Here is a 13,696-nt window from a genome sequence, read left to right on the forward strand (position 1 = left end):
GGGAGAAGGAATACCCTTTCTCCAAGATGACCCAGCTCTTACTTTAAAAATAGCTCTTGGCCCAAGCACCGAAAGGGGATACAAATCCTTTTTGTGAAAGCTGCCCTCACTGTTTAACCCTGTCAGTCCACCATCTTAACAGAGGAACAGGAGGAAGCCATTCAACACCTCAAGCTTATTTAGCCTGCTGTTCGAAAAGATCATGGCTGATTTGAGACCTAACTCCATAGCCCTGTCTTTGCTCCGTCTCTCTTGGGCAACTGGTGCCCCCATTAAGAAATATTACTCTTTCTAGGTTTTATCCGAGTATCACAATATCTGTCTCTTCAACCCAGATGAATCCAAACAGCCACATCATCCTTTGTGGACAGATCTCCCAGTACAATAAAGACGTGCCTTATCCCCCTCCGCTGCCCCCTCCCACAGACGCTATCCTGAAGGAGAGGAATATCACCAGGTAAGCGAAACATTTCATTCGCCAATACAGAGGGTGCCCCATACTTTTCTCAGTACCTTCCTGCAGTGCCCTCAGACAGTGGTGGTGCCACAATTTGCAGATTCATTAATAGACAGGGCACCCAGCAAGGAGTTCTTCCCTGGCACTTCACAGATGCTGCCAGACTCTGGGTTTCTCTGGCATTCGTTCCAGATCTCCAGCATCTACTCTTTTATTTTTTTTTGGTTTTTCGAAGGATGGTGAGCTGGCTGACTGCCAGTAGGCATGGCTGTAACCCCAACGATATCCCCACTGCCACTTTCCACAATTGGCTACTCTCACTCGGGCCTATGGTGTAATCAAATCCAAGGGCAAGGTCCTCAGTCTGGGGTCAGGAATCTGATAGAGAGAACAAGGTTCAGGTCCTAACCTCGCACTGCGACTGTACCACTCTGTCTGTGCCATCTTGAAATGCCTCACTTGGGCCAGTTAGTGTTGCTGAAGGCAGTCAGGAAACTGCAACTGACCCCAGACTGTACAATTCTCAGAAGCAGCCATTATAGAGCCTGCTGAAGTCTGGTTCAAAACCCTAGCATTCCCTCCAAGGAAGCTGCGGACCAAGCTAAAGCATGTGGACTGCAGTGGATCAAGAAGGCAGCTCACCACCGCCTTCTCAAGGGCTAACCAGGGGTGGGCAATGAATACTGGCCCAGCAGCGACACCCATGTCCCACAAGTGCGATTTTTTTTTTTTTTTATTCGATGAGGCTGCTGGTTCCCACAGTTGGGTGGCCAAACAGCCACTTGAAAGGCACGATACTTGATCTGACACAATAATCTTTATTGTCAAAACTTATTCTTCAGACTAGCTCTCTGTTTACTGGGTGCCGTGCACGAATGCATGATTTTTGTTTTACAGGCCCACAGTTTGATAGTCGCCTTCTCCCCAGCCCACTATTGAGCTCTTCAAAAAGTATTCCAGGGGTATCAGTTGGAGGGTGCAAGATTACCACATTCTCACCTCCACAGACAGTTGAAAACCAGGCCCACAGACTTATTACAATGGAGAAAGATGCCATTCAGCCCTTCAAGTCCAGCCTGTGTCACACCCATGCCCCTCCCTCTTTTGCAGGAAGTCACGCAAATCAATTTCCTTCAAGCAGCTGCTCAGTTTCCTTTGAAATCATCCATTATTTCTGTTCGTGGGCTATTACCATTCAGTGTAAAATAATTCTTCCTCTGCTTTCGTTTGTATCTGTTACCCAAAGGCAGAAAACTGTGCCCCTTGCCTTTTTATGATCAACCCAACGTGGAACGGGTTTTGCTTGTTCCCTATATCCAAAACTGTCATAATCTTGTACACCTCGATTTAAAATGAAGAAAGAGTGGGATCCTAGATGGCTGGTTTTATCTTTGCTCCATTTTCCTTACTATACACATCAATTTTCCACCTTGCTGAGGATCAGATGTTCCTGAAATTTTTAATTCCAAGTGATTGGACAGAGTGGCAGTGGTTAATTCTGTTTCTCATTCTTTGAATGCATTTGTCACTCTCAAGATCTATTTCCAAGTCAGGATGGTGAATGGCTTGGAGGGGAACATGCAGGGAGAGGTGTTCCCATGTATCGGCTGTCCATGTCCTTCTGATGATTGCTGGGTTGGATGGTGTTGAGCAGAGATGCTTGGTGCATATAATACAGGTGCTTTTAGACACCAACTCTATTAATTGCTGTTCATATTGTGTTGGAAAGTCCCAAGTGCAGTGTTTTGTATCAGAAAAGCTGCAACGCTGGGCCTCCAGACTTTTATCCTGTTCTGATATCTTTGTGTCTGCATGTTTAAACTGACACTGGCAGTGTCTGCTGACAGCGTTGTGTTGGGTAAAACACTTTGTGGTCTAATCGTGATTTTGCTTCCTCTTGTCACCATCCCCTTCCCCTTGTGACCTACAGAGAAAGATTCCTGGTGCTGAATTATACAGAAAAGTTTGATGTGGGTGTGGTCCAGTTGAGCCAATGGCTAAAGGAAGGAAAGCTGAAGGTACTATACTAAACTGCGTATTTACTGTTCTGTGCATTCCTTCTGTGTTTTTTTTAAAATGCAAAACAGATTCCTGGCCAGAATGGGGATGATTGGCAACTTTCCTGTCAGTCATAATGTACTCTGCTGGAACTGACTGGGCATTTTCACAGAATCATTAGAATCCCTATAGTGTGGAAGCAGTTCATTTGGCCTATCGGGTTCTCTTTGGACTGTGGAGGGAAACAAATGTGCAAACTCCACGTTTGTTTGCTTTAAATCCAAGTACTCAAAAATTCCCCACTCACTGCATTTGGTTGAAAAAATAATCCTGCTTTGATTAGGAGATTAGCTGTAGTTTTGGTTGCGAATTCTGTTGCTGCAGTTCATAGAGACTCTGTTAAAAGGCAAACAGACTGTGTTTATGGTAAGGTGATGCAATCCCCACTTTGTAAAAGGGCAACTGTAGATGTAACCTCCTGCTATAGGGTCCTAGGGTTATTGGTGTGTGACTTCGAAATTCCCTCAGCTGCTGTGTCCCTGAGGTGAGCCAGTGAATAGCTGTACTGGCAACTTGGCTCTCTAGTCATCAGAATTCATGTCAAAGCTGGGACAAATAGGCAGTAACCTAGTGGTTACTGCTCATTGGTCACCACCTCTGCCAAGCGGAGCTCTGGTGGGTTGATCACGCATAAAAACACTGCAAATGATGGGGCAGACAGGACGAGGAAGAGGGGGCATGGCAGGAGGGGCAATGAGGCGTTTAACCTTTCCAATCGCTCACTTTACCAACTCCTATCACCTCCCCTGCGCTGTCCGTCACGAGTCAGGTGGGTTCAGTAATAGCTGCCAGCCATTCATGCCAGTTCCCAGAGGGTGGGTTTTGATTGTCCTGGTTTCATAGAGGTCTATAGCAGAGAGAAAAAAACAGTTGTTCCATTAAGTCTACACCAGTCGCAAACAAGCACCTGACTACATTTGACTATTCTGTTCCCAGTGCAAGAACCCTGAATATTGTGATTATACTTTTCTCGTGTCAGTGTGAGTGAACAACACTCTCATCGTGAAGTTCAGTTATTGCAAATCCAATAATCTTGATGTGCAGCATAATCTGACCAAGATGCTGCCCTGGGTTGTCAATGCCAAACCATCACCCTTCCCATTGGTCCTATTTTATTTTGTTGCATAGTTGTGTTGACAGAATGAACTGTAGGTGGCAAGGAAGACACAGTCCGCAGGAACTGGTCACCTGCTAACAGCCTTGAGCCTCTGTGTCAACCCCAAGCCAATGCCTCTCTGCCGCTCAGTGGTGCAGAAGAGAAACTGATGTATGTTTTGGGATGTGGAGTTTAACTGCCAGGTTACCTGGATGCCCATTAGTGACGCTCTCCATGCTACAACTGGCAGGGGAAAGGCAGATATGAACTGAAGCAAAAAGTGTGATTTTCCTGACCAAAGGCCAGCAATTGCACTGACACTTGACACTGCGATGTTTGAATAATGTGGCCCACAGTCGGGTTACACAAGACCTGTTTACAGCTGTCTTAAAACATTTCTCCTGCAGGTTCGTGAGACAGTGGTGAAAGGACTGGAAAACATTGGAGGTAAGAAAACAGGCAAAAACTGAAATGGCTGGAGAAACTTAGCAGGTCTGTGAAGAGAGAACAGTGTTAACGTATCCAGTCAGGGAAAAGTCCACTTTAGGCCATCTTTGTCTACTGTGATCTTCCCCTCTTTACCTTCTAACTGGCATATCTATACAACTCATCCAGCTAAGATAGTGACCCTTAGTTTTCGTCTCTCCCACAAGGAAAAGTGACCTTTCTGCATGCATTCTCCAATTCCCTGGGGTTCCTGTACATTTCAGCAAGACAACCTATCATTCCAACTCTGGATACAGGCCCAACCTGCAGTGTTTAAATCAGAACACTGAAGAATCTGGGGACCACTCAAACACAGAGAGGCAGGTTGGCCTTTGGAAGGACAGTAATCCAACAGATCTAGAAATCTAGTAACATCAGGGTTGCTAACTGAAGAACTTAGTTTTGTTTAATTGCTAGCAGGCAATTTCCGTGAAACAGCTGAAGTTTGTGAGCGACAGAGCACTGCACAGCTGCCAGTGAGGGTTGTAACATACAATTCTGGCAAGCTGGAACAAATAGCAACATTAAATATGTTCAGTCTTCATCTGAATAGATCAGCTCAAACAAGCGAATGAAAGAGATAGGGCACTATTGACATTAAAGGAAATTGCAGGAGGTTGACCATGAGACAAATATCTATTAAATATCTGGATGTTGTGTTTAGAAATGACAGGCGACTGTGTAAGTATGACAAGAGTCAGAGTACAGAATGCAACATGTAGAGATTTGTTGATTCTTTTTCAACCCAGAGTCTCCAGAACATATCAATTCTGATAAAACAGAGGCAGTTCATTCTGGATTAAATTTATTTTTCCTTAAATAAAGTAAAGCACACAGTCAGAAACGGAACACTTCAGTGAACAGATTGTCAAAGGGTGGTGACAAGATATACAGCAGGCTTGCCTTACGAACAGCTGGATTCCAAAACCCTTTGGAACCTGTTCTCCAGGTTCTGGATTGGTCTGGAGTGAAGACAGTATGAAACCCCTCAAATCTACTTTCAAAAAATAATGTACTTATTTTATTGATATTGGAGATATTTTGTATCACGTAGTGAGTTCAGTGAATTGATTTTGTTCATTCAACTTCTCTTGGATGACACTGAATGAAGAGAGTGGTCAAAGGTGCCTTGTTCCCAGAGCACTGCCATCAAAGTTACCAAAGCTGGCTAGGTTGGGAGATGGCTTTTGAAATATGCCGTCTTTGAAAAGATCTTCAATAAGATTGCATGTTAGTCTTATCTCTAAGATCAGAGGAATAGAATAGGTGGAGAAGCATCTGACTGGATAGCAAACTTGATTATAAACAGAAAACTGATTGGAGCTGAAAGATACTTACTCAGACTGACAAAAGGTGTGAAATGAACTTCACACATCACTGTTCACCATCTACATAAACGCTTTGGAAATTGGCAATATGATTTCAAAACATATGGGCGACACCAAATTGACAAGGAAAGGGGAGCTAGTTAATACAGAGGACAGCTGTGATAAAATACTGGCAGGTATTAATTTAAGAGCAAAGTGGGCATGGAAATGATAAATTAATGTCAATGGTATTCAGATTCTGATTGGAAGAGTCCCTGGTAATCATATCCCACTACTCCACAAATTAACCAAAGGTGTAAATGTTTCATTTAATCACCAAAGTAGTCAATTGGCTTCGTTTTAATGCTGTTATCCAGAAACGCAAGAGTCTTTCACTAAGTTTCTTCAATAAATTCAAAATTAGCTTATTTATAATAAATAAAACTTGTACTTTAAACAAGTGGAAAAACTGGTTATCAGCTAAGTTCGGAATTAAACTTCGTCCTGTGAATCACAAACATGCACACAATTACACGTAGTCAACTCTGCCGAGATAATCTGGGGTTTAAAAGGTCTGAACTCTCAGTTCAGTTGGCTTCCTGTCATTGAGATCATGATGCTGACAATGAATTGTCGAGTGTGTGTGTGTCTGTTTATTAATTCATAGAGATGGACCTTGCAGCTGGCCCTGCTGTCAGCTTCTTGGAGATATTTCCCTTCGCCTGACACCCATTTGGTGTGTACTGGAAAACATAGCAACTGTAGTCCAGAGGCTGTTGCTAAGAAACCTCCAGTGACAAGCCTCTTCCACCTGTTTGTTTAACAATTAAAGTTTAAAAAAAACTTATCAAAAATCAAAAGCTTTGTCTTGCCTTTCTTCTACGAAGTCTATTTGTAAATGGTAGGTGAATCACAAGGTTAAAACCATTTCTTAATCCAGAATGTCCAAAAAGCTCCATATTCCACATCCTCCTAATTCTTAAATAAAACTGTGTATTTTGGTAGATTCAGGATTTCTGTATTTGGGGTAGGGGTAAAGGGATCTAAGGGTAAAAACTAATAATCCATCTTTCGTACTTACACAGTCACCTGTCATTTTTAAACACCGCATAGAGCTTAACAATGTTAATACGAAATGGGAGCAAGGGAAGGCCATTTGGCCCTCAAGACTGTTGTACCATCTATGAAGATCTTCCACCTCAACTCGACTTGCCTGCACTATTACTTAATTCACTTCGTACCCAAAATCTATCAATCTCAGTCTTGAATTATTCTCAATGATTGAGCATTCACAACCCACTAGGGTAGAAACTTCAAATGATTCACAGCCCTGCCACTGAAGAAATTTCTTCTCATCTCAGTCTAACTGGTTGACTCCTTACTTCTGTAACTGTGTAGAATGTGGAATTTACTACGACAGGGAATACATGAGTGAATTGTATCAACACCTTTCGGGGAAAACTAGATCGCCATATCAGAACATAGGAGCAGGATTATGCCATTCAGCCCCTCAAGCCAGCCCTGCCATTCAATATGACCATGGCTGATCTGCCTCGGGCCTCAGCTCCTCTATTGTGCCGCCTCTCAGCCATCAAATAAAAAAATTACCTTTAAATAGTTTCATTGATCTAGCCTCCACAACTCCCTGGGGTAGAGATTTCCAGACATTCGCTACCCTCAGAAGAAATTACTTTCCATCTCGGTATTAAATGAGTGCACTCTTATTCTGTAACTATGTTCCCTAGTTTTGAGATTCACCCACTAATGGAAACATCCTCGTAATATCTACCCTTGTCAAGCCCCTTCAGAATCTTGTACATTTCAATAAAGGCCTAACCTATTTAGTTGTTCCTTCATCTTAGGAATCAGCCTAGTGCGTCTCCTTTGAACACCTCCAATGCCAGTACATTCTTTCTTAAATACAGAGACCAAAACTGCACATTGTTCCAGTACTGTGACTAGTGGTATCCTACAAGGATCAATGTTAGGGCCTCAGTTATTCATATTATTTATTAATGACCTGGATAATAGTGTAGAAAGTCATCTGTCTAAATTTGATAACACCAAGTTAAGCAGCATTGTAGATGATAGTCTATCAATGTAACTTTATGCTAAGTGATTGGGCAAAATTGTGGCAGATGGAGTTCGATGTAACAAGTGTGAGGTTATCCACTTTGGAATGAAAAAAGATAGGTCAGGGTACTTTCTGTATGGAATACAGTTAAATACAGTAGATGCCCAAAGAGATTTGGGGTTCAGATCTTAAAATGCAACAAGCAGGTGCAGAAAATAATTAAGAAAGCTAATGGAATGCTAGCCTTTATATCTAGAGGACTGAAGTACATGAATGCAGAGGTTATGTTGCATTTACTCAGAACCCCAGTTAGACCTCATTGGAGAACCGTGGGCAGAACTGGGCAGCAGACCTCAGGAAGGCTTATTGACTTTGAAGGGAATATAATGTAGGTTTACAAGAATGATACATGGATTTCAGCGGTTATGTTACGAGGATAGATTAAACAAATTAGGCATGTTTTCTCCAGAATTTACAAGGATAGGGGGTAATCTGATCAAAGTCTTCAAGATATTAACAGAAGTCAAGGTAGGTAAAGATAAACTATTTCCATTGGTTGGAGATTCTAGAACTAGTGAATACAGCCTGTGAGTATTAGGGTCAGATCATTCAGGAGAGATGTTAGGAAGTGCTTCAACGTATAAAGGGTGGTAGAGATTTGGAATTTTGTTCCACTAATAGCAGTGGATACAGGATCAGTTATTAATTTTAAAGCTGTGATAGATTAATGTTAAGTAAATGTATTAAGGAATATGGGCCAAAGGTAGGGAGGTAAATGGAGTTGGAATCAGCCATGATTTCATTGAAGGGGGGAACAGAGTTGAGGGGCTGAATAGCCTACTCTGTTCCTATGTACTCCAGGTGTAGCCTTACCAATACTCTTTACAATTGTAACATGTCTTCACTGTTTTTAAACCCGAACCTCCTAGCAATAAATGTCAAAATCCATTTTGCTGCTTAATTCCTTGATGCATTAAAAATACCCAGATCCGTCTGTGTTGCACATTTTGTTTTGGAGTCTCTCTTCATTTAAATAATAGTCTGTCTTTTGATACTTCAATCAAAGTGCATGACCTCACACTTTCCTATATTAAACTCCATTTGCCATGTTTTTGCCTGCTCACTCAACCTACCTATATCCCCTTACAAACTCAGAGTCATACAGGATGGAAACAGACTCTTTGGTCCAACTTATCATGCTGACCATGTTACCAAACTAAACCAGTCCCACTTGCCTGCATTTGGCTTATATCCCCTCCACACCTTCCCTATTAAAGTACTTATCCAAATGTCTTTTAAATGTTGTAACTGTACCTGCATCCAACACTACCTCTGGCACTTCATTCCACATACACACAGAATGGTTTGTAAAAGAAAAAGTTGCCTCTGATGTCCTTTTCAAATCTTTCTCCTCTCACCTTAAAAAATGCCTCTAGTTTTGAACACCTTTACCTTATCTATACCCCTCATGATTTTATAAATCTCTACAAGGTCACCCTGCAACCTTCTATGCTGCAGTGAAAAAAGTCCCAGCCTATTTTTATAACTCAAACCCTCCATTCCTGGCAATTTCTGGTAAATCTTTCCTGAAAACACTCCAGCTTAATAATATCGTTCCTGTAACAGGGTGACCAGACTGGACACAGCACTCCAGAACAGGCCTCACCAAAGGACTGTATGACATCCCAACTCTTATACGCAATGGCCTGAGCAATGGGAGCAAGCGTGCTAAATGTCGTCTTAACTACCCTGTTTACCTGTGATGCAAATTCCAAAGAATTATATACCTGGACCCTCAGCCTATCTGTTCTACAACACTACCTAAGGCCTTACCATTAATTGAGTAAGGCTTGCTCTTGTTTGTTTTACCAAAATGCAATACCTCACATTTATCCAAATTAAACTCCATCAGCCCACTGACCCAATTGATCAAGATCTCTCTGTAATTTTAGATCACCTTCTTCACTGATAGCAGGAACTGCAGATGCTGGAGAATCTGAGATAACAAGGTGTAGAAATCTGATTTCTGAAGAAGGGTCTAGGCCCGAAACGTCAGCCTTCCTGCTCCTCTGATGCTGCTTGGCCTGCTGTGTTCATCCAGCTCTACACCTTGTTATCTCACCTTCTTCACTGTTGACTTTACCACCAATTCGGTGTCATCTGCTAACCTACTTATCATGCCTCCTATATTCTCATCCAAATCATTTTTATAAAAATGATAAACAAAAGTGGACCCAGTACCCATCTCTTTAGAACACTGGTGGTCACAGACCTCTTGTATGAGAAACAACCCTCCACCACCACCTCCTACCGTCGAACCAATTTTATATCCAATTGGCAAGCTCATCCTGAATCCTACGTTATCTAACTTCTAATTAGTCTATCATGCAGATACCTTTATCAAAGACTTTAGTAAAGTCCAAGTAAACAACATCTACCACTCTGCCCCCATTAATCTTTTTGGTTACTTTCTCAAAAACTCAACATTGTGAGACATGATTTCCCTCACACAAAACTATGCTGACTATCCCTAATTAGTCCCTACCTCTGCAAATGCATGTAAATCCTATCTTTCAGAATCAACTTCAACTTACCCACCACCAATGTCAGATGGTCTATAGTTCCCAAGCTTCTCCTTACAGCCTTTCTTAAATAAACACACATTAGCCACCTTCCAGTCCTCCAGCACCTCACCCACTGTTATAGATGATATACATGTTTCTGCTTGGCGCCCCACAATGTCCTCCCCCCACAACATGCTGGGGGTCCCGGAGATTTATCCACGTTTATGTTTTCTAAGACCTCCAGCACTTCCTCTTCTGTAATGTGAACTGTTTTCAAAACATCAATATTTATTTCTCGGAGTTCTCTAGCCTCTTTCTTTCTCCAAAGTAAAAACTGACATGAAATGTTCATTTAATATCTCTCCCATCTCCTAAGATTCAACACAAAGATGATCTTGTTAACGTTTAAGGGTTCTACTGTTTCTCTAGTTGCTCTTTTAATGTACTTGCATCATCTCCTTGGATTATCCTTAACCTAATCTGCCAAGGCAATCTCATATCCCCTCTTTGCCTTCCTGATTTCCCTCTTAAGAATACCCTTACACTCTTTATACTCTTGTTATACAGTTGTCTAATCCTTTTTATTCTTGACTAGAACCTCAATATCTTTATTCATCCATTGTTCCCTAATCTTACCACTTTACCTTTCACTTTAACTGGAACATTTGTTTCTCTGAACTCTTGTTACTACACATTTGAAAGTCTCCCACTTGTCTGTCGTCCTTTTACCTGTGAACAGTCTACTCCAATCGACTTTTGAAAGTTCTTGTCTCATACCGTTAAAATTTGCCTTGCTCCAATTAAGAACTTTAACTTTTATGGAAGGCTTATCCTACTAATAGAATTATGATCATTAGTCCCAAAGTGTTCCCCTACTAACACATCAGTTACTTGCCTGCCTCATTTTCTAAGAGAAGGTCAAGTTTTGTTCCTTCTCCAGGAGGAACATTTACATGTTGATAAAAACGTTCTTGAACATTTAAAAAATTCCTCACCATCCAAACCTTTAACACCAGTCTCGTCCCAGCCAATGTTTGGAAAATTAAAATCCCCCAATTCCTTATGTCATCACAACATATCCTCCCACCTACGTTTCCATCATCAGTAAATTTGGATACATTATACTCTGCTCATCCTCCAAATCAATAATAGATTGAAAATAATTGAGGCCCAAGATCCTTGTGGCACTCCACTTAGTTAGAACTTTCTAACCTGAAAAAGACACATTAATCCTGACTCTCAGTCTTCTGTGTGTAAACCAATCAGCAATCCATGCCAATACAGATTCAGAGGCTGCCAACTCTTGTCTGTGGGTCATACAGGTGGATTAAAGAATCGAAAAACTGCAGGAGTCTATTCAGCCCAGTGTGCCTGTTCCAGCTACTCAAAAGAACCAAACAATTAGTCTGAATTTGCTGATGTTTCCATACAATTCTGCAGTTTTGTTTTCCCTTCCTTTTGAATTTTGAAAGTTCCTCTCGAATCTCTTTTAGGAACACCTTCCAGATCACAACAATTTAATGTCAAAAAAATTCTCTTCCTTCCTCTGGGTCTTCTGCCAATTGCTTCAATCTGTGTCTTGTGGTTAACTGAATCTGTTGCCAGAGGAAACACTGGCATTATCCCTTGTAATACTGAATGCTTGTCTTAAACTTTCTCTTAACCTTCTCTGGCATAAGACTAACAATCCAGTTTCTTCATTGGAATACCTTATCCCTGGGACCAATTCAAATTACACAAAATCTGGTGCCCTAAAATATGACTCTGTTGCAAATGCTGTATCAGCACGAGATGGAGCCTGTACTGAATCAATAGCATTGTTGGTCTTGTTTGTTATGAGACAGTTGAGGATACTAACTCTTCAGGATAGTTCACCTTTCCTCTCCAAACTCTTATAATTGTGTAAAACTCACTATTCTTCTCTTGCAGCTGCCTTTCAGTCCATGATGAAAGGAGGAAACATTGGGAAACAGATTGTCCTGGTCTCTGATGGTAATAAAAGTGCCCAGTCACCCTGATGAACCCAGCACCTGGCATGTTGAAGGACACCACAACTATTGTTGCAGTTGTGGCTGGCAGTGCCATTGTTGGCCTGACTCTGTAATGAAATTAAGACACTGATGGTTTCTCTCTGCTTTGTCGTTGAATAGCTGGCAAGGAGAGAAACTTGATGATGCACCACCAATGGATGCAGTTTGGGTTAGGTTCAGCCTACCCTTCTCTGGCATGCACCTTCACTGGATCCTACCTGCTGTTTAGATGTACATGTAGAAAACTAGTTCACACCAAAATAAAACCCTTGTGAACAGTTTGATTATTCCATGTTGGAGTGGTGAATATCAATATTTTGCAAACTTGAAATAGAACAGTTAGGTTTTCCTCCTTTATAAAAAGTGCTGCCTGTTTTGTGGAACCTTGCTGGACTGTGGGACGATGAGGATTACTTGAAGTAACACATTGTTTTTGGAAACATTGGTTTGGTCAGTGTAGGGAGAGAAGCCTTTTCGGTTTCTGGAATGTTACCTGTTATAAATGACAGTTGTTTCTTCCAAGCAACACACCTTGAGCTTTTTAATATATTCATTTGTGGGATGAGGGCATCGCTGGCTAGACCAGCCTTTATTGCCCATCCCTAATTGCTTGGAAGGCAGTTAGAGTCAGCCACATTGCTGTGGATCTGGAGTCACATATGGGCCAGACCAAGTAAGGATGGCAGCTTCCTTCCCTAAAGGACATCAGTGAACCAGATGGGTTTTTCAGATAATCAACATTGAATTCATGGTCATCGTTAGACTCTTATTTCAGTTTTTTAAAAAGATTGAATTCAAATTCCACCACCTGCCTTGATGGGATTCAAACCCGAGTCCCCAGAACACTTACTTGGGTCCCTGGATTAACAACCAACAATAATACCACTAAGTTGTTCCCTCCTCCTGATTTCTATTATAGCTCTCTATTGACATCAATCCACCATCCAACTCCAGCTGCTGCCCATATCCTGACTTGCAGTAAGCCCTATTCCTGTGTTAATCCTGTGTTTGCTGACTGACCTGGGCTCCCAAGCAAGACCTTGAAAGTGAAATCCTTATGTTAACCCCTAGCCCATCTCTGAGATCTCCTCCAGCCCCACACAATGCCAGCTATCTTTGCTCCTTCAATCTAGCCTTTCAGGCATTCCCAATTTCCACTGGTGGTCTTACCTTCGGGTATTTAGGCCAGCTGTGAGGCGGCAGTGGATATCATGGAGCTGTGACCAAGTCATTAACTGATGAAGGGTCTAGGCCCGAAACGTCAGCCTCTCTGCTCCTATGATGCTGCTCGGCCTGCTGTGTTCATCCAGCCCTGCACCTTGTTGTCTCATTAACAGTTCTGTTCTCTCTCTAATAGGTCCCCCACTCCCACAGCATCCCCACCTTCAACACATCCCCAAACAATCTCGTTTTCTCAGATGGGTCATGACAATTTTAAAGCTTTGAAATTGGAACAGAGTGGGGAAAAGTTTGGAATGCAATGGTCATAGACCCTAAGAACAGTAATTCCCTCCTTAATCTCTTCTTTCTACCTGTTTCCTTTGTAATTCGCAACTTAAAAATCTACCATGAATCTTGCCCAAATGATTCTTTCGACTTGGTGTCAATTTTTGGCCACTCTTTA

The 13,696-nt window shown here is 41.9% G+C and overlaps 1 protein-coding gene across 8 annotated transcripts in view; it reads left to right on the forward strand.

The window, feature by feature from the left end:
- The window catches only part of ptgr2 (prostaglandin reductase 2), a 36,333-nt gene extending 23,977 nt beyond the window's left edge, over window positions 1-12,356 (forward strand). For 7 of the 8 annotated variants that reach the window (XM_048599630.1, XM_048599633.1, XM_048599629.1 and 4 more), the window contains 4 exons: window positions 336-457; window positions 2,388-2,475; window positions 4,019-4,058; window positions 11,972-12,356. In XM_048599630.1, coding sequence (XP_048455587.1) covers window positions 336-457; window positions 2,388-2,475; window positions 4,019-4,058; window positions 11,972-12,060 — 339 coding nt within the window. In that variant the 3' untranslated portion in view covers window positions 12,061-12,356. Of the gene's footprint in view, window positions 1-335; window positions 458-2,387; window positions 2,476-4,018; window positions 4,059-11,971 lie in introns of those variants that run through there. The other variant, XM_048599637.1, reaches the window with a different exon arrangement.
- The last annotated feature ends 1,340 nt before the right edge of the window (window positions 12,357-13,696 follow it).

This window comes from Rhincodon typus, chromosome 8 (assembly GCF_021869965.1).
Source record: "Rhincodon typus isolate 14 chromosome 8, sRhiTyp1.1, whole genome shotgun sequence".
In the NCBI taxonomy this organism is placed as follows: domain Eukaryota; kingdom Metazoa; phylum Chordata; class Chondrichthyes; order Orectolobiformes; family Rhincodontidae; genus Rhincodon; species Rhincodon typus.